The sequence below is a fragment of the Mesoplodon mirus genome (genome assembly GCF_964341445.2).
Source record: "Mesoplodon mirus genome assembly, chromosome: 3".
Classification (NCBI taxonomy): Eukaryota; Metazoa; Chordata; class Mammalia; order Artiodactyla; family Ziphiidae; genus Mesoplodon; species Mesoplodon mirus.
This window is the reverse complement of record NC_138978.1, coordinates 38,108,557-38,131,536: the sequence shown is the minus strand read 5'-3', so window position 1 is coordinate 38,131,536 and position 22,980 is coordinate 38,108,557. Positions and strand designations below refer to the sequence as shown.

At 45.2% G+C, this 22,980-nt stretch overlaps 1 protein-coding gene across 6 annotated transcripts; it reads right to left on the bottom strand.

Moving 5' to 3' along the window:
• Positions 1-301: 301 nt before the first annotated feature.
• On the bottom strand, positions 302-22,095 carry PPIH (peptidylprolyl isomerase H). 6 transcript variants are annotated; one of them, XR_014293344.1, is made up of 11 exons: positions 21,941-22,095; positions 21,525-21,589; positions 21,192-21,215; positions 20,873-20,917; positions 20,624-20,666; positions 16,166-16,258; positions 12,857-12,944; positions 12,321-12,361; positions 11,430-11,519; positions 1,738-2,369; positions 302-1,506 (listed from the first exon to the last, which is right to left on the bottom strand). XR_014293344.1 is itself a non-coding variant. In XM_082613329.1 (10 exons), the coding sequence occupies exons 1-9, from the start codon at positions 22,004-22,006 to the stop codon at positions 11,451-11,453; spliced, it is 534 nt and encodes a 177-aa protein (XP_082469455.1). In that variant the 5' UTR covers positions 22,007-22,092; the 3' UTR covers positions 4,418-4,615; positions 11,430-11,450. The 6 variants fall into 6 exon arrangements, 5 of the variants coding, with proteins under 5 accessions (XP_082469455.1, XP_082469458.1, XP_082469459.1 ...); XM_082613329.1 differs by lacking the exons at positions 302-1,506; positions 1,738-2,369 and adding an exon at positions 4,418-4,615 and having other exon boundaries at positions 21,941-22,092; XM_082613330.1 differs by lacking the exons at positions 302-1,506; positions 1,738-2,369 and adding an exon at positions 4,623-7,904.
• Positions 22,096-22,980: the final 885 nt, after the last annotated feature.

Below are 22,980 nucleotides of genomic sequence, written 5' to 3'. Positions count from 1 at the left end.
CCTACCTGACCCGGGGCCCAATGACACCTTAGCTCCATATGAAGAGAAGGCCTCCCGCCCGCCTGCTCCAAATATGGTCCTTGTGACCTCAGACCGTGACTGCAGATAGAGCCGTCTTTTCTACAATGGCCGTGTACTCGCGGCAGAGCTGAGAGCTTCTGGAACGGACTTAAACGTATGCATTCAAAGAGCGTCGGTTTACGGCGGAGCAGTCACCTTGGGGGGACCACGCAAGCTATCAGGCAGCCCTTGCCCAGCATATGGAGGGCGGGGGTGTACTCCGTGGGGACCTGCCTCCCGATCTATCATACCAGGCACAGGAGGACTGTCTTGAGTATTCACGTCTTTTCGTATTGGCCACAAATCAGATTTAATTTCACCTCACGTTTATTGAGCACGCTAGGCATTTTTCGTGCATTTTATTCTTACAACGGCCATGTGAAATAGGGATTACTATGCACGTTCCACAAACGATTTGTAATTGAGGCTGCCGCATGATGTAGATGAAGTCGTCCACCTTAGTTCGTTCTTTATTAAGCGTCTACTATCTGCTGGGTATGGACAAGTGCGCCAGTTGCTGCCTTCTTAAATTCAGTCTAAGGATAAAGGCAGAAATTTAAACATGCAACACACCCAACACTCCAGCGCTGCAAATGCACAAAGCATTTTGGGAGTGGCGGTGGGAAGATTTAGTGCAGACTCCAAGCACATGGAGGTTTATGCAAAGGCGTAGGAGGCAAGAAGAGATGGGGTCTGGGGCAAATACAACTAAAGTAGTCCAATAAGAGCAGAATGAAGACATTTGGGTTATAGAGGTAGGCAGGGTTAAATTAGGAACACTTTATCTGAAACTTAACCTAAGGGCAATAGTGAGAAGGGTAATTTTAGAATTGAAAGTAGGGAATGGCACTTTTTTCTTTAATGGCTAGAGAATAGTGAATGGGCTGCAGAGGGGCAAAAATGAAAGTAGGGAGACCAGCTAGGAGGCTAGTGCAGTAGTCCTTACCCCATCGGTATCATCTAGGCCTGTCAATTCCACCCCTTAAAGGCCTCCCTGAATCAGTCCTAAAAAAAATCTCTAAACGCCAATCCAGAGTTTCTTCCTTCCTACTGCTGCTACTTTAGTGTAGGCCATCATCATCCATTGCTCAGAGCAGGAGTACGCACTTTTTCTATAGGGGCCAGATAGTGTTTTAAGCTGTGCGGGCCAGATTCTCAACTACTCAAATTTAGAGCCTGAAAGTAACCACAGACAGTCAGTAAACAAGTGCATCTGTGTTCCAAAAAAATGTAATTTATGGACACTGAAATTTGAATTTCATGCAATTTTTATGTCACAAAATATTCTTTAGATTTCTCAACTATTTAAACCCCCCCCCAACTATTTAAACATTTAAAAATCATTCTTATTCTTAGCTCATGAACCACTGAAAAACAGGGAGTGACACCTGGCCTGCCAACCCCTGGCTTAGAGCACTGCTGTGGCCTCCTAGCCAGTGTCTCTACCTTTCTTTTTTTTTTTTTTTTTTTTTTTTTGTGGTATGTGGGCCTCTCACCGTTGTGGCCTCTCCCATTGCGGAGCACAGGCTCCGGACGCGCAGGCTCAGTGGCCATGGCTCACGGGCCTAGCTGCTCCGCGGCATGTGGGATCTTCCCGGACCGGGGCACGAACCCGTGTCCCCTGCATCGGCAGGCGGACTCTCAACCACTGCGCCACCAGGGAAGCCCCGTCTCTACCTTTCTTACTCTAATATTCCCCATCACAATATCCAGTGTTCTTTTGAAAACACCCATCTGATTATGACACTGTCTTACTTAAAATCTTTTAGTGACTACACCACCCACAGGATTGTCCAGATTCCTTAATGTGGTTGGCAGGACCCTGCATGACCTCTAAACTTACTTCCCATTCTGTCACATTCCCTGTCCAACCTTCCACGTGACCTTTTAGCCACTGCTTCCTTTGAGCTATCACATACTATTCCCTCTACTTATAACATTCTTCCTTTCTCCCTTCTCCTTTGCCTGCTTAACTCTTCATCCTCTAGGTCTTGCCTCAGATGTTACTAGGTTAGGAGACCCTCTCCTAACACACTGTACTGCACTCATTATATCTTCCCTGCCAGACTATGAGTTCCTGAGGCATCTAGCATAGTCCCTGACACACGATATCTTAATTAATGTGTCAAGTGAATGATGTGGTGTAGAAAATGGATTGGAGAAGAAGGTACTGGCAACAGAGAGGTCATCTGGGCAGCAGCAGCAGTAATCCAGGTGAAAAAGGTCTGCGGCAGCAACAGTGTGTAGGGAGAGAAGTAGGTGGATCCCAGAGCTGCTGTTCATCTGTTCCAGCTCCAGGTGACTTTTGACTGTTAAAAAGAAAATATTTCCTCAAAGGCAATTCTGCCAACACTTAGGACATTTAAAAGTGTGCCCCATAGGCTTGAGAGCTTTTCCCCAAAGTGGAGTTACAAAGACACTTAGAATAATGGCAGAAGCACCTCTGAGAATAAGTAACCTTCCTTATGTAACTGCTTTGAAGGGATGGCTTCTCAAGCAGAAATATAAATTCTGTAATATTTGTCTTTAAAATGTTTCTTAAAAGTATCACTACTTACTCATCCAATTACTTCACTAAACTCTCTCTTCATGCTCAGTGAACATGAAGATGAGTGATTTAAGAAACTAGTTTCCTTGTAGCCCCCTCTCTACCACTGCAGAGATGGTACTGAAGCACTGGAGGAGCAACAGTTCATGTCAAAATCCATCTCATGTTCCAAGGTGGGAGCTCCCCAAGCCATGGTTCTGCTAGTCCCCCTGCCACCCTAAGAGCCCAGTGTGGTGACCACAGCTCCAGTGTCTACCTTTAAGTGATGTGAAAGGCAAGTGGTTTCACTCCAAGAATCTCCTCTGCAAAACTTTCACCTTGTCCCCATCTCTAACAGACTCTGGGCCCCCAAACATAGTTGCCTTTTCCTAGAAAGCCCTCCCCACCCTTATCTCCTGGCTAATTCCAACCCATCTGTCAATACTTACCTCCAATGTTGCCTCTTCCTCTCGCCCCCAGTCTTCCCCCTCTGCTCCCATAGCATCTCATACATACCACTATTATTCACACAACAAGTATTTATTGAACACTTACTGGCTACTAGGTGCTGGAGACGGCAGTGAAAAACAAACAAAAATGACCAAATTTCCTGTCCTCTTAAGGGCTCACATTCTAACACTCACCACACTGAATCCAAACCATGCCCATCCCCTGTCACAAACACAGGCCACATCTTACTCATCTTTACAGCTCCAGTGCCCGGGACAGAAACTGGCAAAGAATGCAGGTGCCAAGTGTAACTGAATTCAACTGAATGGCCCATCATAAGAACGTCAGCTCAGGATCCCAGCTGCTCATCCTCCTTCCCCTCTCTTTATAATTCTACCCTGTTTAGTGACTTGAAGATTTCTCCTCCACTAGATCACAACCCTTTCTTCCCCGTGTGCCCTGAATCCCGTTTACTTAGACAGTTGCAAGTATCCAAACTATAGGGCCCTTGTATATCTCACTACCTTTCTTGTCCCCCAGTACACTGAAATGGCACTTTTAGCCTGGTTCTATTTTATCACAGAATTCAGCTCTCTGCTACTCTGCTGCTGCAGTAGCCTGCTGCTAGTAGTTATGAGTCATCCCTGCCATGAGCCAGGAGAAAGTAGGAATGTGATAACATAGAAACTGCCTCATGAAAGGAATACCAGGGAACTCCCTTTACCTCCTGAACATTATACTCAATGGGATCTTTTTATCTTTTATGTTTTTATGTTATCCTTTTATTTCCTTTCAAAACAAACATTTTCCAACGCACGTTACTGTCTACACGTTACCCTCATCTCCATTCTCTTGTTTGACCCTTTCGTCAATGCTATGAAGTAGTATTATTATCCCCATATTACAGATGAGGAAACCGAGGCTCTGAATGGGGAAGTGAACATCTCAAAACCTCAACCGTTTAAAAAATGACTTCGGATGCAAACCAAGATTTTAGCTATTAATAAATGATTTCCACTTCATCATGATCAAGACACATTGTACCAAATGGTCTCCCATCCAAAAATATCCCAAGCTAGTGACCCTTCACCCACAGGCTCTAGAAGTAACCAAACTGAACCTACTGGGAACATAAGGCCCTGGGGCTTTGCCTTCTTTGCCCCATCAGCTTGAACCTAACAGGGGACTGCTACCAGTGCTTGTAAATCTGAGGCATCAACTCTGCATATCAAGGGCCTGGCTCTGGCCCATGCTGGCCTCTGGGGAGAGTCAGTACTCCTAGCTGGAGCTAAGGAGTGAGGAAGCAGGGCTACCATTACAACCATTGAAAAAGAACACAACACACGGTAAAAAAAAAAAAAAAAAAAAAAAAACCGAAAAAAAAAAAAGAACAACTTTATTTACAGTTGAAAACTTAAACACAACATCTTGGCTTCTGAGTCTGTGATACTTCCAAGGTCTTTTGATCAAATGGGGCAGCAGCAGGCAGGGAAGCAAACACAGGGGCCAATCCAGCTTATCCTACTCAAGAGCATCACCCCGAGCAAGGGAAGGCCTGCAATGGCAGGTGTGGAGGGTCTGTGAGAGATGGAAGAGAGAAGCAGCTCAGAGGAACGGGGAGGGGACAGTCCATGAGAGAAAACACTCGCAGCTCTCCTCTACACCCCGAACCCTCCTTTCCCCAAAGAGCAGCCCACTTTGATTCTTGCCACAGGCCAGACCTCTGGTGCCCCACAGCAGAGTTGAGAGGTGTGTTACACAAAACCAAGAAAGAAACTAATATTTACGGCCAATACACTATCTCCTTTATTATTTACCCTTCACAACTCTGTGTAGTATATATTATTTATAATTAAGCAAAGGGAAAAACTAGGGTTCCAAGGAGTTTAATGGCCTGACAGTGATGGGGCTTCCTGGTCTTCTTGGCTCCGAAGCCTGTGTGCTTTCTGCCAGACCTTGATGGCTCTCTGTGGAGCTCTAGAACAAAGAGCAATCCTTTTCCTTGACTGGTCCCAGGGTTATAAAGAAAGGAAACTCCACACCCTCTGTTTATGGCCTTGGAGTTAGCTGTCCTAAAAGAACAGGGTGAGTACACTCAGTTACTACTGTTCCCCTCCCCCCAAACATGGCCACACCCCTCTTCCTCCAGAGCACAGTGGATCCTGGCATCATACCGCAGGCTCAGACAGAAGTTTAATCCTGGGCCCTCAAGCAGAATGTACAAAAATGTATAAGTGCACTTTATAAGTTGCATGGTGCTCCGGGACCTAAGCTCTATCACTGACCAGGCACTGTGTTAGTCAGCATGGTCCCTGCCTCAAGGAGTTCTCAGTCTAGAGAAAACCAGACCAACATATTCATGATACACTGTGGTAAATGCTGTAATAGAGAGATGAACCAAGCACCGTGGGTGCACCCAGGAGGGGACCAGGGAATGATTCACAAACTGATGTTAGCTACATGCTCCTGGGAAGGGCTGGGAGGAACTAGGATTGGTTGAAACTACATATATACAGTATGTATTTCTATTATAAACTACATGCCCAGTGTAGAAAGTTCAAGCATATACAGGACAATATAAACTGAAAAGAAAGTCTCTTTGCTATCTCTACTCTGCAGAGGTAACCATTACTACCAGCCAGCTATCTATCACTACAGTAATTTCTGAAAGAGTAATTCAAAATAAATAGCATCATGTTTATATAATGTACTACATCTTGACTTTGTCCCTTAATTTACCTTAGAAATCTGCCAACACATACAGATCTACCTCTTTCTTTTTAAGGCTATATAGTATTCGATGGACGTGATGTATCTCTCTGTGTGTAAGGCCTGGTTACAGGGCAGGGAGCTTCGCCTTTGTACTGGAGGGACTGGAATGGAGCCATTCTCCCCTCCCCGCCCTTTTTAGCTGGCAGGGCTTCTGACTTTCAGGGCAGGGAACGGTGTCACACATCCAGCAGGCATGCAAATATTTGCTGCCACATCTCTGGTGCTCCCTAGACGGATATTTTCATGTGGAACCTCTTTGCTCTGGCCTGGACGGCTGCAGTGGACACCTCACTGGCCTCCAGCCTATCCTCCACACTGCTGCTAGAATCATCTTCTGAATAAGTCAAGTCAATTACAGTGTTCTCCTGCTCAAAATCCTTCAGTGGCTCCTACTGGCCTGGTTCTTTTTGGAGGGTCAGGCTACCCTTTGGAATCTCAGGAGCATGATGATGGACTCTCACCCTAGGGGGGAAAGATGTAGGCACTGCCTGAAGCTCACCCCCATCCTCAGGTTAACATATGAATACCTCAGCCTGCACTGGATCTTACAGCTGACCCTGGCCTGCTCTAGCCTCGCCTCTTACAGTTTGCTTTTCATATCTTCCTGCTTTGGCTATATTGAATTATTTGCAGTTTCCCTTACACTCCCTACTGTTTCCTGCTTGGTGTCTTTGCTCATGCTATTCCCTCTGCCTGGAATGCCCTCCCCAGTTTTAGCTACCCTGACAAACTCCATTCTTTCATTTACTCAGCTGAAACATCTCTTCTGCGGTCTTCCCAAACACTCCAGGCAGACACAGGCATTTACTTTCCTTCCTTTGTCTTAAAACCTCCAGTTCAGTGCTTTACTGTACTGTAATTGTCAGTTTCCCCAAGAGACTGTGAGTTCCTTTAAGGCAGGAACTGGGCTTTCCAAGTTTGTTGCCTCATCTGCAGTGTGGGACCTATCTTAATTAATGAAAGACCAGCCCGCCCACGTGCCACCGATGTGTCTTTCAGAATCTTCCTCTACAGGAATGTATCACATCTACAGGAAATTCCAGAATGGGGGACAGTATTTCCTAAACCTCAGTCATTCCAACAGCAGTGTCACAGCTCTTACCATATCCACCATCCACAGGTACAATTAATTTTTAACCTACTGACTATTTGAACTCAAATAACACCTCATTGTAAGCTATAATACCTGTAAAATTAGGTGCTGTATAATTATATTTTTTCCTAAGAGACAAATGTTAAAAAACATTCAACCAGCACCACCTAAAGCAGGGTTACCCACATTTCTCTGATAAGAAGCATCTGAAGCAACATAGCATCCTGGATCCTACCTCAAATTCACTCAGACTCTTCAGGGGGGGATCTGGGAATTAGTAGGTTTAACAAGTGCCCCTATGTGATTCTCATCTTCAGGGAAATTTAGGAAACAATGAACTAAAGAAAGATCTCTGCTGCTTGATAGTACCAGGCCTGGGGATCACAGGGAGATTAGCAGGGCTGTCAGAGCTCACAGCCACTCTTTTCCAAGAGACTCTCAGGTTTTCAAAACAGAGGTTCCACGCCCCACCCCCCACCACCCCCCATGCAGTTGTAAGTAGCCAAGAACCCAGTTCAGACTGGGTAGGAGAATCCTGAGGCCCAAAGTTCGTCTATGTATACCTAATCAAATTCAACGTAAAAAGCTTTCACAGGACCCACTGAGATAAAACCGAGGTTACTACACCTAGAGTTGTACAGAAAACTTCACTTTCACTAAAACCAAAGTCGGGACCTAAGGTAAAGCACAAAAGAAGTTGTGGAAGGAAGTTCTTCATAGGAAGGAAGTTCTTCATAGGGAGGTACAGTTGATCAAGTGACTTCACCTATCTTCCGTCTCCTTCCTATCTTCTATTTCCAGTGACTAGGCACAGGCCTTAAATGCATGATCAGGCGATCTCTTGATTTGAATGCAGTAGATTCCTGCTGGGCCAATGCCACCAAGAGATTATCTCCTCCTGGGTCTTTTCTGATTGGAATATGGTGGGTTCTCAATTAAAAGACAGACTGTTATTCCCCTGTAGCCTTGCCACTCCAAGTCAGCATCAGCATCACCTGAGAGCTGGTTAGAAATGCAAAATCTTAAGTTGCATCCAGACCCACTGAATCAGAACCAGCACCTTAACAAGATCTCCTGGTGATTCATGTGTACATTAAAGTTTGAGAAATACTGCCTAGTAGGACTTAAAAACATCATCTACACTGGCTGTCAAACATTACTCTGCCCTCAAACAACCTGAGGGATCTGAAATACTCCTTTAGAAATCAGAGATGCTTGTAACTTCACAGCTGGGAAGAAACATGATGGAATGATACCATAATCCCAAATCTTTTACTTACTTTCCTTACTTTTCCTTACTTTCTCCCAAATCAATTACTCAGAAACCCAAAGTGGGGAACCCATCTGTGGAATGCCTTAAGGTCAGACTGCCACCTAGATTCCCTAACACCTTAAAACCTATGAGTTTTTAACTTGGTAAAGTTAAATGAGATAATTAAAGTAAGGTTCTTAGCTCAGAATTTGAGCATAAGAAATATTCAATAAGTGATATAACTGCTTTTACTGTATTGTCTTTAAATATAAGCTATGAAAGATTTAATTCTGAGCAAGTCAAGGTTAGAAGACTAAATTGGAGGTACCACGTGGCTCTTTAAATTTAACTAAAATTAAATAAAAGTAAAAATTCAGTCCCGCAGTCACACCAGTCACATTTTTCTAGTGCTCAACAGTCACATGTAGCTGGAAGCTACCATAATGGACAGCACAGATACAGAACATTTCCACCATCACAGAAAGGAATGCCTACTGGAAAGTTCTGGTCTAGAGGGCCTCTGGAGCATCAAATGTCCTCCATGGAATTTGTTCTGCTTGGGGTTGTAGGCTAAAAGGAAGGGCTTATGGGGGCAAATGTTTACGTGACCTTTGCTAATAGCGGGTGAGGAGAGGAAGGTTGATGATCGCCCACCCTCAGAAAACAAACTCCTAACATGTATTTCTAGTAACTTTCTGTAAGGGTCTCAGAAAAATAGAGAAAAGGCCCTAAACATAAAAGGATTTCTAACTTTGATTGTTTTTGTGATCTTCTGTCCTCTGGTGGTGATCAGTGGTCAGTCTTTAGAAGGAAAAGGACTTATGAGCTCAACTTTAGTTCAGCCAAGAAACGAGTAGGAGAGGGAATGGCCAGCAGTGAGGGCAGGGGGAAAGCACGTTGAGCCTGGGGCCCCCAGTACTGGCAGAAAAGAAAGCTCAGCGTGTCAACTAGGCCTGAGAAGGGAGCACTTGGCTGAACAAGAGAGTCCACGTGAGCTTCCAGCACACACTTGTGCATTCCTGCCCTGGCATTTGCTCACACCAGTTCCCTGCCTAAAATGCCTGACATTCTCCCTCTCTATTAACTCATGTAATAAATTTTAACTGAACGCCTGTAAGTGCCAGATGCTGTGAACACAAAGTAAGTCACAGATGGAGGTATACACATTCATTAAGATGGTCTGGTATTTGACTAGATCTCCATTTGAAAAAAAAGGCAGAGTCCAGAAAAATAAATTCTAGATAATTTTGTAAGTATACAAATAAAACTATAGAAACATTTGAAAAAATACAGAAGGCATTATGATTGAGGTAGTAAGGACCTTCTTAAACAAGATAAAACACAACACAAGGGAAAAGATTAAAAATTTTGATCTCATCAAAATTTAGAACTTCCGTTTAACAAAGGATATCACCAAAGATAAGAAACCCACTGCCAGTTTTTTCTTAAAATATATTCTAGACAAAATGGTCAAAACATGTAAAGAACTAAGACTCAGAATGTATAATTATTCAAATAATTAAGAGAAAGGTAAAATAAAATATTTGCTACAAACATCTTATAGCATATTATATCAGTTTTGTTTTGTTTAAATAAAACATAGTTTTACATGAATGGAGGAGGAAAAGTCTTCCAGACATAAGATCAAATGGAAATAAAGTGATGAACAAACAGTATGATGCCACTTAGGAAAAACAAAACCTCCCAAGGGCTTCCCTGGTGGCGCAGTGGTTGAGAGTCCGCCTGCCGATGAGGGGACACGGGTTCGTGCCCTGGTCCGGGAAGATCCCACATGCCGCGGAGCGGCTGGGCCTGTAAGCCATGGCCGTTGAGCCTGTGCGTCCAGAGCCTGTGCTCCGCAACGGGAAGAGGCCACAACAATGAGAGGCCCGCATACAGCAAAAAAAAAAAAAAAAAAACTCCCAAAATTAGATGGGCAAAGAAAAGGCCCTATGGACATACATCAAACTGATGAACAAGTTACCTGTGAGGAGAGCAGTGGGATGGGGATGTGGATGCGGGTGAGCTGTTAAGGGGAGGGCCTTAACTGTTTTCTGGGAGAATTTTCATACCTCATTTTAGGAGATGATGTTGCTTTCATAACGAAAAATAAACAACCAAATGAAATATGTGAACCTGGATTGGATTTCTTTTTTTAGAGCTAAAAAAAGTTACTTTGTGGACAACTGGGGAAGTTTGAGCATGTACAATAGACAATACTATTGTGATTATGCAGGACGCTCTTATGTTTAGGAGTCGCTTGCTGAAGTATTCTGGGGTAAAGTGTCAAGAAGTCCTCAACTTCCAGATGGAAAAGAAATGAAGAAAGGGAAAGGAAGGAAAGAAGGAAGAGGAGCAGGAGAGGAATGGAAATGGGAGGAGAGGGAAGAAGGGAAAGAAACAAATGTCAAAGTAAAATGATAAAACACGAATGTTAAACATTGGCGAATCTAGGTGAAAGGTGAAAAGGTGTTCAATGTACTACTTTTCCAACTTTTCTGCAGGTTTGAAAATTTAAAAAAAAAAGAAAAAAAGAAAAGAAAGGCAAAGCACTACCACCCTTTACCTAGCTGGAAGTGATCAATTTCTTCCTTGAACTCCTATTAATCCTTAACAACATCACTAATATTACTAGTGATCACCTCTGAGAATGTGTTTTATTCTCCATAAGCTCCTAAAGGGTGGAGGCATCTTTCAATTCTTTCCCCCATCCCCATGCTCAGAATGATGCCCAGCACAGAGCAGGCAGTGAGTAACAAGTCCGGGTAGGAAGTGAGTCTATGTAGGCTGAGAAATGTGTCACATTCACCCATGAGGCTGGCAAATACAAAGCCAGGGGCTGGAACTGCAGCGTCAGTTCTGACGAGAGGCATGATAGGGGTGTCTCCTGGCTGCCCAGGCTTGTCCCAGAAGGGAGTGACCCAGGGATGGAGCCAGGTCTTCCTAGCGGGACTACTAAATGGAACTAGAGTCTAAGAGCGCTGTCAGAAAGTGCCTGATGGTTTTCAGGTTGATACTTTGTAAACTATAAAGTGTTAGAAAAGTAAAGTGTCCTACCAACCCTTTCTCTTTTGATGCTTACGGTGACCCGAGGAGATACGTATTATCACCATATGGCAGATGAGAAAACAGGCTCAAGAAAGGGAAGTGATTTCTCCCAGGGCACGCAGAGAGGAAATGGGCTCAATCCCGTGTCTTCAGGTCTAAAGTTCTTTCCACTAGACCATGCTGCCTTCTCTGGGGTGCTGACTCCTGCTCAAGAAAGACACACTTACCTGATTCAGTCTTCCTCTGGACTACATCTCTCCACACTGTGAGATCACCACAGGCAGCTTGGGTTTATTGTTGGGGCCTGTGGGAACGTTCTAGGAGAGAAAGCACAGTGGTGACTCCTCCACTCAGACACTCCCCCACCACACACTTACTGATGCCTGCAGGCCACTAGGCTAAGGACTGAGAGCTTAACAGGCTGATCTGACAACAGTCTGTAGCCTAGCAGACAGGGGAAGAACATAATACATATCAAAGAGAAAATGTACAACATTTAGAAAACATCAAACCCATGACATGTAACAATGCAGTAAGTCATAAGAGAGAGTTGTATACAGGGTGAGGAAGCAACTAAACTGCTGCTTGCACAGGCCAGGGAAGGATTCACATAACAGGGGATATTTGAGCTGGGCCCAGAAGGATGGATGGGATCCCACCAGGAGGAAAAGAAGGGAGAACACCTCGGTAGAGGAAACAGCCTGAGCAAAGACTTGAGGGCAGGAAGGAGCAAGAGGCAGGGATGTGTATGTGTGTTCAGAGGAGGGCTCGTAGCCTGACGGGACTAGAATGTGGAAGTGGCAGTGGCAGAAGGGGTCGTGGAGAGGGAGGCAGGGACCCGATCATGAAGGACCTTGAGTATAATGCTGAGGAGGATTTTCTCAACTAGATGGAGGAGACACCAGAGGCCAAAGCTCAGGAGGCACCGCACCAGAGAGGCTGAGGGCCCAGAACACTTGGGAGGTACATGATCTCTCCTCCCTCTCCTCCTCCCTGAAACTGGAGGAGTGAAGCCTGGGCCTAGCCAGAGCCCCACTCATGGTCCTCCCGCTCCTCGACACTAGTGCAGTAGTACTAGGCCAGAATAGCTGAGAAAGAGGAGATCAAACAGGACTCACCTCAATCTTTCTCATCACCAGAAGTCCATCAATGATTTTTCCTGGGGGAAGAGTATGAGCTAGACTTTATTACTCTCGTTTGCACAGTACTTTCCAGCCTCCAAGGCCCATTCTCAGCCATTATCTCATTTGATCCTCAGACTCACATCAGAAAATTAATATTCAGTGGAAGTGAAATGTTGCCCAAGGTCACAGGTGGCAAGTAGCAGAGTTAGGGCTCAAAACTAGGTCTGAGCAATTGCAAAGCTCCACTATACCATGCTGCCTCTGGGTGGTATTTCTTAAGTGCTACCATCCCCCCTCAGACACACCTATCGCCCAGGTGGTTACTCACTACATCAGATGGCCCCTTCGTCTCCCCCTCTAGCTCTCTAACCGCAAATCCTCCCCACCTCCCATGGCTTCCACCTTTCCTACTACTACCCAGGGCAGTTACACCTGACGAGCACTCTTGGTACAAGAGTCAGGGGACCAGTTCCATAAGAAGTTCCACTCTGGGTGAATTGGGCTTGGACTAGGACAGGAATAGGACTCACCAAATACCACGTGCTTCCCATCTAGCCAATCACACTTAGAGCAGGTGATGAAAAACTGGCAGCCATTGGTACTGGGACCACTGTTTGCCTGATGGAAACCAAATATATTTGCAGTGAGTTTTCCTGGCCACGTTAGCCAAAGGACAAAACTCCCAAAAGAGCCTGTAGCCCTGAGTCCTCCATGCTTTCTTTCAGCAAACCTGACTGAGCATCTACTATGAGCTAGCACCCAAGGATACAGAGAGGAACGGAATACAGAGAGGAACAGAATACACAATTTCTGCCCTCCTATGGTGTGAATTTTTATAATGGGAACAATTGATTATAGAACCAGATTTGCTGTATTTAGTCCAAAACCAGTAATAACTGGATTACACTTACAAATTAGGTACCAGCTGAGAAAAAGCCTGTTGCCTGTGCCATAAGCTACTTAGTCTGAATGACTCTGTGCTGTCCCTTAAGAATGGTAAAAAGAAAATTTAAGGGGCAAGAAGCTGCTACGCTAGTGCTATGCTAGAAAAAAAGACTACAGTTTATCAATGACGTTTGTTTTTTTACAGCTACACCCCAAATCCTTTATTATTGAATTTTATCGGTAAAAGTTTTTTAAATCAAGAATCTCAAATTCTTCAGCCATATCCCTTCCCCTTTCCTCCCTTGAAATTGTCTTTATATCATTATATTTCACAATACATTATAAAAGAACAGTCTATAATTACAACGCAAAGCCATCAGCAAACCCACATCACGTTTCAGCAGCACTGCCGTACCACAATGTCTGTGTAACTATGTGAGTATTTCAATGCATACTTACGTTATTTTGGAAAAAAGTTAATGGAAAATGGAAAACTGAAAGAACTAGTGCTATTAAGAGCACAGGTCTCATCAAAGTAATACTACAGAGGCAACACTGGAAATCATTAGATACGTCACTAGCCTTAACTGGATGCTTAATGGAATTAACTTGGTTGAGTCTGTGTTAAACACTGAAGGAATAAAAATGTATATGAAATACATTAAAGACATTGTCTAGGGGTAAGCTCTAATTAGGGATGTCACATTATACTTTAGAAATTCCCCATGTGAGACGAGGCTATTTGGGGTTTTCGTACATGCATGCAGGAACATCTCACATATGAAAGCAAGGGACAGCCTGAGCGAGTCAGAATAGACCTACCCTCTGGAATGAGGGTAGACTCCTCAGTGGTCCCAATTCTTCCTTCCTTCCTCCCTCCCTCCCTTCTTTCTGTTTCTTCTATCTATCTATCTATCTATCTTGCTGCTCAATGTATAAACACTTACTAGCAAGCAGGCATGAAAACAGTCAGACAACATGTGTTTTTAGCTCAGGGAACTATTTGCCCTTAGCCACTCACTTATCCATTCTTCCAGGCAGGATAGCTTACTGGTTTAAGGAAGAAGCTCTGGAGCCAGATGACTGAGCTTGAATCCCAGCTCCATCACTGACTGGGACCTAGTTTAGCCACATAACCTCTCTGTGCCTCGGTCTCCTCATTTGTACCTATCTCAAAGGAATAACGAGAGAAGTAAAATGAATTAATGCAAATAAAGTGTTGTTGAGTATGTGCTCAACATCAGCCTTTATTCTAATTATCTTTCAGTCATTCATCAGTATCTGCTCAGCACCTTGCTATATCAGGTATTGAGGCTTGGAGATCAATGAGACTCAGTCCCTGCCCTTGAGGAATGCATGGTTTAGTGGAGGATGGAAGCAAAACCAATTATGCTACAAGATGTGTGACAGCACAACTTAACTAGTGTCAGCCCGAAGGGAGCAGAGACCAAGGCTTCCTTCCATTTTCTGACTCCTCCCCAGATGCTAACATAGTGGCATGCAGTCCTCATGGCAATGATCCAAGCCCACTTAAGCCACTTCTGCACTCTTTACCCATGCTTGCCCAGCCTCACTTTCCTAAAAGAGACTTGTACACTCTTTGTTATGCTAGGCTCACCCAATTATTATGGCAGCCTCCTAACTGGCTTCTTTGCCCTACCCTCTCCACTCCTGTCTTCCATTCACACTGCAGCCAGGGTCTTTGTTTTAAAACACCAAGTTGATCAGCCCTGCCAAAAAAGTGCATGGCTCTTCATATCCTATAAAATAAGGTCCACATACCTCATCCTTATTCTGGCATTTAAAGCCCTACACCCACCTGTCTCTCCAGTGGTCTCTACTAGTCATTCCCTCCCCATTCACATCACTTTCCTCACTTTCTGTCCCTTGCCCATGCCACCCTGCTATTTCATGGTCACACATCTTTTGTCTAGGCCGTTTGCTTGACTTGAAATGCCACGTGGTAGAGAACTTCTTTGGATCCTTGCAGCATTTACTCTCATTCCTTGGGGCCCTCACAGTACTTTTACATACACTGAGGTACTCTCCCCTTATTACACTGATGGCATGAATTATACTATACTGGACCCATCATTCTGCATGTGCGATTCCCCTGCTAGATGTTAAATGTCACGAGGCCAGGGATCAGGCCTGTATCCTCATGCCTTACCATGAGGCCTGAAACAGTGTATGTCAACAATCTTTATTTGATGAATGGCTGAGTAGATGAGTGGAAGAGTGGGCAAGCAGGACAGAGAATGTGTGCATGTAAATATTGGGTCTGGGGGAGTGAGACTTGGGGCACTGACAGAAGGAAATGGGTGATGACAGGAGGGAGGGAGAGGCTTGAAGAATGAAAGAGAAGCAAGGTGAGAGGGGTAAGGGGAAATGAGGAGGGGTGAATAAGGGCCAGTGAAGGGGGAGTGAGTGGGGGTGTGTAGATGAGGGGCTGAAGGAGGTGGGCAGGGGCATGGTCCAAGGGGAATGAGATGGGTGAGTGGGGTTATAAATGGGAAGGAAGGGTACTGGGATGGGGAAGGAGGAGTGCTGAGCGGGCTGAAAGGGGTGACCAGCCAGAAGGCAGTGTAAACGAATGGGTGTTGTGAGAGTTCTGGTGAGTGGTGTGATAGGGGCGGGAACACTGGGTCTCGAAAGCACAGCTGGCTACATTCTAAGCAGCGAGGCTGAGTGCCCAACCACATGTTCTGGCTCAAACAAAGTAAGAAAACACACAACAGATTTCAGTTTTGGCTCCCCAGCCCGCTAGTGGGTCCAGCCCAACAAACGCAAACCAGATTGAGGAAAGAGGTGAGCAGTACAGAGGTGAATCCTGGGTCAGGCAAGGGAAGGAAAGCATTGGCTTCCATCCCAAGAGACAGCACTGGGCCTCAAGAGTGACCCAGAAGTCAGCTGGCTATAAATCTAGCCCAAAGCCTTGACTGGTCCCAACTTACCATGGAAAGCAAGCCTGGAGCTGAGTGTCTAAGCTTAAAATTTTCATCTGCAAATGGCCCCCGGTAGATACTGGCGACTCCAGTACCATCTCCCTGAGCAGAGAGAAGAGAAGTGTTAGCAATTTGTGAGCACTGGCCCCTAGAGCCCAGAGGAAGCAGTTGCTGCACTCCAAGCCTCACTGCTTTAAAGTCCTCTTACTCTTGAAGGTCACTTTGGGAGCCACACCTCTCTGACCCTATCTTGCAATCAAAGCAAGCCCCATCCAAGGAACGTGCAGCCCACAACCTGGTCAGGGCATCTCATGGGCTGGAAAAAAAACAACAGGTCACAGCTGGACCTCTAGAAAGATAGGCTAAGACACAAGCAAAGCAGAGGACAGCAGTACAGTGATCACATACATAATCGATGCCTCGATGCCCTTCCCAAAGACTCTCATGCCTGCAGTCATATAAGAGAATCTAGTTAACTGTCTATGGCTCCACTCCCCCAACTATGCAGGTGGGTGGGCTCTTGGAAGTGTAATCTATACAACAGGATACTACCCTCCTGGTCAAAGTTGAAGTCAGGGGAGGTCCAGGGGAGGATGCCTAACTCATGCAGGGCCAACTAGAGTTCCTTCTCTGGGAAACATGAAGTAGAATAGCTGCTCTCGAGGTTGAACTTGTATCATGTAAACCTGGAAGCTAGAGATAACTATCTTCTTCAAGGTGGACTGGAGAAGAAAAAGAGAATGCAACACATGTGTAGAGAGTGCTAGAGAAACAGAGAGAAGGGACTCATTGGCTCTGTGGCTCTCTAGTTCCTAGATCTATTTCTTCCTCTGGGTTCCAGGAAACACCTTGTCATAAATCCCCAATTTATGCTTAAACTAGCTCTAGCTGTGTTATCTCTTTGTTCTTCCAGTAACTCTGTGTGTAAGCATTATCATCTTCCCCATTTTTCAGGTGAGCAAACTTAAGTCAGGGTAATAAAGCAACCTGACCAAGGCCATATTTGCAGTACCTTAAATAGAATCCCTGGGGTTTAAAGGTACTATAGAGAGAGTGCCAAAAGACCAATCTCTCCCAGCCAGTTAGTAAAGAAAAAGAATATTAGGACTTCCCTCGTGGCGCAGTGATTAAGAATCCGCCTGCCAATGCAGGGGACACGGGTTCAAGCCCTGGTCCGGGAAGATCCCACATGCCGCGGAGCAACTAAGCCTGTGCGCCACAATTGAGCCTGTGCTCTAGAGCCCGTGAGCCACAGCTACTGAGCCCACGCGTTACAACTACTGAAGCCTGTGCACCTAGAGCCCGTGCTCTGCAACAAGAGAAGTCACTGCAATGAGAAGGCCACACACTGCAATGAAGAGTAGCCCCCGCTCACCGCAACTAGAGGAGAGTAGCCCCCACTAGCCTCAGCTAGAGAAAGCCCGCATACAGCAATGAAGACCCAACGCAGTAAAAAAAAAAAAAAAAAAAATTGGGCACATGATGGAATGTGGAAACACTGACCTAGTGTAGAATCAAGGGGCCCTTACTGGAGCAAAGGCTACTAAAGGGAATTAACATAAGCCAAGGAAGAAAAGAAAACTCTCAAATTCAAATCGTTATTTGACTAAAAATTATTGGGACCTTCCTGGTAACGCAGCGGTTAAGAATCCGCCTGTCAGTGCAGGGGACATGGGTTCGAGCCCTGGTCCGGAAAGATTCCACATGCCGTGAAGCGACTAAGCCCGTGCACCACAACTACTGAGCCCACGTGCCACAACTACTGAAGCCTGTGCACCTAGAGCCTGTGATCCGCAACAAGAGAAGCCACCGCAGTGAGAAGCCTGCGCACCACAATGAAGAGTAGCCCCTGCTTGCTGCAACTAGAGAAAGCCCACATGCAGCAACGAAGACCCAACGCACCCAATAAATAAATAAATAAATAATAAATTTATTTGAAAAAATTATCAATAAAGCCAAGCTCTGTATAGTGGAAAGACTGGATTTGAGTTTCAGTTCTATCATTATTGAGCTGGGGAAGTCACTTCCTATCTCTGAGCCCCAGTTTCCTCAACTATCAAGTGAGGATGCAATCACCTACTCCTTATACCGTTGCCATAAAGATCCAATCAGTGTCTATGAGAAAAGTGTTCTGCAATCCATACAGCACTATGTAAACGTAAGCTACTATACCTTTAACTCCACATAAATATATACATACATACATACAGAAGGAAAACATGTTCATTTCCAATTTCCCAATAAACCTAGAGAACAGAACAGTTACCACATCATTCTCTATATAATCATACTATCTATTGCACTCCAGAAGCCACAGTAGGGAAAATGACAAAATGAATTGTAGGGCAAACAAGAGAAAGCAACTTAAATCTTCAGTAACAGTGGGTTGATCAAACAGATTCATTGTCTATTCATAACGGAACATTAGGTAACTATTAGAAAGATTGTTTTGGAAGAAGACAATAACAAGGGAAAACGCAGACAATTATCAAGCACAAAAAAGTTAAAACACACATATGATCTTAAGTCTGTTAAAAATAATATTTGACACACATATATATGCAATGATAAGACAGGCAGCTTTAAACTAAAATGCCAAGAGTATATTCCTTGGGAGGTGAGATTCCTTGAGAGATGATTTATTTTCATTTTTGTACTTTTCTTTTGCAATCAGAAAAAAACCAGAAACAAATATTATTAAAACAAACAAATATTCTTGGTCCAACTTTAGAAGGTCTCAAATCCTGCTTCTTCTGCCTCTTGCTCATTCCATTTTTTCTGCCCTAAGGGTAGCTCTGAGTAATTGCTTCTCTCTGACACTCAGCCTTCTGGCTAACCAACTACTATCTAACCCTGGGGCTATCAGCTAGTGATCAAATGTGCCTGGCAAAGATTCTGGCAATGACCCATAAGAAGTTGGTCCTGTCCCTGCTAAGACAATATGGCAAGATAGGAGCCTATGGGAAGAAAGGAAAGAAGGCAGAGAATAGCTTCTCAGCCCTCTTACCAGCCAATAAAAAAGTATATGGTCACCCCAAGCCCTACTATGATCAGTTGCGACCAGGTGTTACAAACTCAAATGCCTACAGGGGCAGATGACATAAATAAGGGAAGCAAATGGTTTAATAATAAGGACACACACCGTGCTAAAGGGAGCAGTTGCTTGACTCCAACCAACTGTTGCTGCATGAGAAACACAGGCCTCATGTACCCCTACTTTCCATATGTTAAAGAGAACACTTTTTGGTTAAAATCTCCCAGTTTTGCACCATCAAACAGATAAAACAAAACATATATGTTTTTGATTCAGCCCCAAATTTGCCACTTTGTAAACTTACCTAGATAAGAAAGAGAGATCTTAAAAAACTCCCCAGAGTCAAACTAAATTTACATATAAAGGAGAAAGAAAGTCTCCTAAATCCCAGAAAACAGCATCATGACTAACCAAATGATATTAATAAGAAAGGTCATGCACAGAAGTGGGTGGGTAAGGAGACAAGTGGGCTTAAGAAAGCATAAATGTGGTTTATTCAGCACCTTCCAAGGTTGGAGGAAGCGCAGGAGGCTTGATATGGGGATACATACAGTCTCGTCACAATAAAGTCATGCTTAGCAGTGAAGGATTAGTTCATTGGGCTCTCCCAGTGAATAGGGAAAACATCCTTCCAGAACTCTCTTGCTCTGATTCCTTTCCCACTAATGAACTTCTGATTAAAAATAACACTCAGGGGTTTCCCTGGTGGCGCAGTGGTTGAGAATCTGCCTGCTAATGCAGGGGACACGGGTTCGAGCCCTGGTCTGGGAGGATCCCACATGCCGCGGAGCAACTAGGCCCGTGAGCCACAACTACTGAGCCTGCGCGTCTGGAGCCTGTGCTCCGCAACAAGAGAGGCCGCGATAGTGAGAGGCCCGCGCACCGCGATGGAGCATGACCCCCGTTTGCCACAACTAGAGAAAGCCCTTGCACAGAAACGAAGACCCAACACAGCAAAAATAAATAAATTAATTAATAAACTCCTACCCCCAACATCTTAAAAAAAAAAAAAAAAAACACTCAGCTTTCCAGAAGTGGACTGGAAAATGGGGCATAAGCATTTAGCTCACTGGAAAGGGACTTAACAACCATTTAGAAAAAACAAATTGCATCCGATTTCTAGCTAAATTCTATGTGACCAATTAATTTGGGTCTGTCATGGATCATCTACTGGTATGCTGGGAAAGTTCACTTTCTGGCCCTAAAAGGCTGAGATTTGGAAGTCAGTGACTCAAAGTGCTGATATCTGTCATCTAGTGATGCAATGAGTAGTAGCCATCGAAGGACATTCCCATCCCCACCCTCTCCCCCATCAAACTGGGCCATTGTTCTCAAGCCTTAAGACTGGGTCCCTGAAGTAAAAACAGCAGCGGCTGCAATAACAACAAAAAACCAAACATATAAGTCCTTAATAGGCAAGGAAGAATACTTACATTAACAAAATCTCCACCCTGAATCATGAAATCTTTTATGACCCTGAAACAGAGAACAAAGCATACTGAGAGAAGATTCTGTAGTTTAGAATAACATTGATTTCAAAATATAATGTTTATCACTTTGGCTTTTAATAAGTCTTCAAATCAGTTGCTGAGTTCACAAAAACATCCCTTCTCAAGATCTAAGAATTATCCTCCATTTTGTTTTCCTAAAAGCCCCCCAGTATGGCTTGCCAAAGGCCTTACCTGTGGAAGGTGCTCCCTTTGTATCCTATTGGAACCCCATCTTTTCTATAACCAAAAAGAAAGAGACTTGGAATGATGACAGGTAATCATAGGCCTTTCCAGTTTACCACACACCTGAACCAAAGAGACTCTCCTAAAGATGGTCAGAGAAGAGAGATAAAGAAGACAAATGAACTGAGGATAGACCCGTGGGGGATTACCTTCTATTACTGTCACCAGCAATCATTCAAGGCCTGCCGGTGGTTCCCCAATACCTTCACTGCAGCCCCAGGACACCCCTCAGGAGAAAGCAGAGAACTCAACCACGTCTGAGACTGACCTGAATTCTCCAGTGCAGAACTGCCTGAAAGGGAAAGGAGTGAATGATTCAGTCACCATGGCATCACAGTTGTGAGCGCTCCTAACCTCGGAGGGGAGGGCACAGGCATCGGCGCTAGCAAGCCCACCTACAGGCTAGTCAGATGTCCAGACAATCAGGCATACAGATTAACAACATAAATTGACACGGGAACAGTCAAGACTATTCAGAGCGATACCCAGAGGAATCAGATCTCAAGGGCAGTGAGTGGACGGACAGAGGCAGGCAGACGATTCCAGACTGTGGCCCAGCTTCTGGTTTAGTTAATCCAGCAAAGCTGGAACATCTCCTTACCTAAAATTCTCGGCCGTCTTAGGCACAACGTCTGCAAAGAGCTCGATCTTCATGCGGCCAACTTCCTGCAACCGGCGGGAGACGGTCAGAAAGCCCAGTCCAAGCCCGTGAAGGCCTCACCGAGCAGGGAACCCTCCCTCCCACATGCCGCTTGGTCTCTCCCACTTCCGCCTCCATAGCTTACGCTAGCTTTCCACCCAGTCCCTCCGCAAGCGGGGCGCCACGACGGGCAAGACTCCTCCTCTTCCTCCTTCCCCCCTTCCTCCCCAAGCCCGCCCCGCGGATCGGTAGGTTCTGGTCCAATTTCACTTTCTGGCTTTCCGAGTCCGTTACCCCTGGTGAGGGGATGAAATCTGCCTCTCAGACCCCGTGCACTTTCCCTTCGGCGGTGGGCTGGGTGGCTGTCAGGACCTCACCTGGCCGCCAATGCTGACATCAAAAAACACCACGGGATTGACAGGGCTTGAATTTGCCACCGCCATGGCTCCGACCCGGAAGCAGAAGTCGGGAGCGCGGGGTTCCGGCGAACCTAGTCCCTGCTCGGAGGGTCTCGTCTCCGGCGCAGGCGCAGGAAAAGCCGACCGAGGCCAGGCCCCGCCCCCGGAAGTTCTCCACCTCCAGCGTCAAACTGGGCGCTGCGTGGGTGGCCAGCGCCTCCTTCCTTACAGACCACCCGTACGTCAGCCAGCTGTTAGCTCACCTGATTCTCCCTGGGTGCTGAGCCGGGAGGAAAAACTCGGCATTTTTTGCTCAAGGTCAACGGACATCCTACTCACTGGCTACACTAAGTGCAGTACAAATTATTCTCGCTTAGGCTAGGGAGCTTGCACTAGGCAGTCTTCAGGGTCCATATCAGCCTTTGAAATTAAGACCTATGTGAACCGTCATACGTGCGGTTTTCTACCCCTGTCCACTAGTGTGGAGCCCCACGGAAGCAAGAACTGTGTTCATCCTCAGCGCTTAGAACAGCCTGGCATATCAGGCTTGTTCAGTAAATACTCAGCACTTCCTTGAAGTCAGGACGCTAGGATTTTACTTCCAGTTCTGACACAGGCTTCCGCTTTCGTCACCTCCAAATCATTTACCGCAGAGCAGCTAGAGCTTTTAAAATAAATCTGCTTATAAATCACTCCTGGTTCCCCGTATTTAGCATAAAATCCAGTTTCTTACATAAAAGGCCTGCCTTACATTATCTGGCCGCCACCTTCTTCGGACTCCGGCCTTCTGTTCCTCGAGGTCATGGAGTTGCCATACTCTCTTTAGGGCCTTGGTACTAGCTGTTAGCTGTCTTTAATATTCTTCTAGATCTTAATGGGGATGGGGAGTGGTCTTGTAGCTCAGGTCTCAGCTCAGATATCACTCAGGAACATTGCACCCAATCTAAAGTAGCCCTCCATCACACTTTCAGATACATTACTGGTTTATTTTCTTCATGCCATTCACCATCCAAAATTTT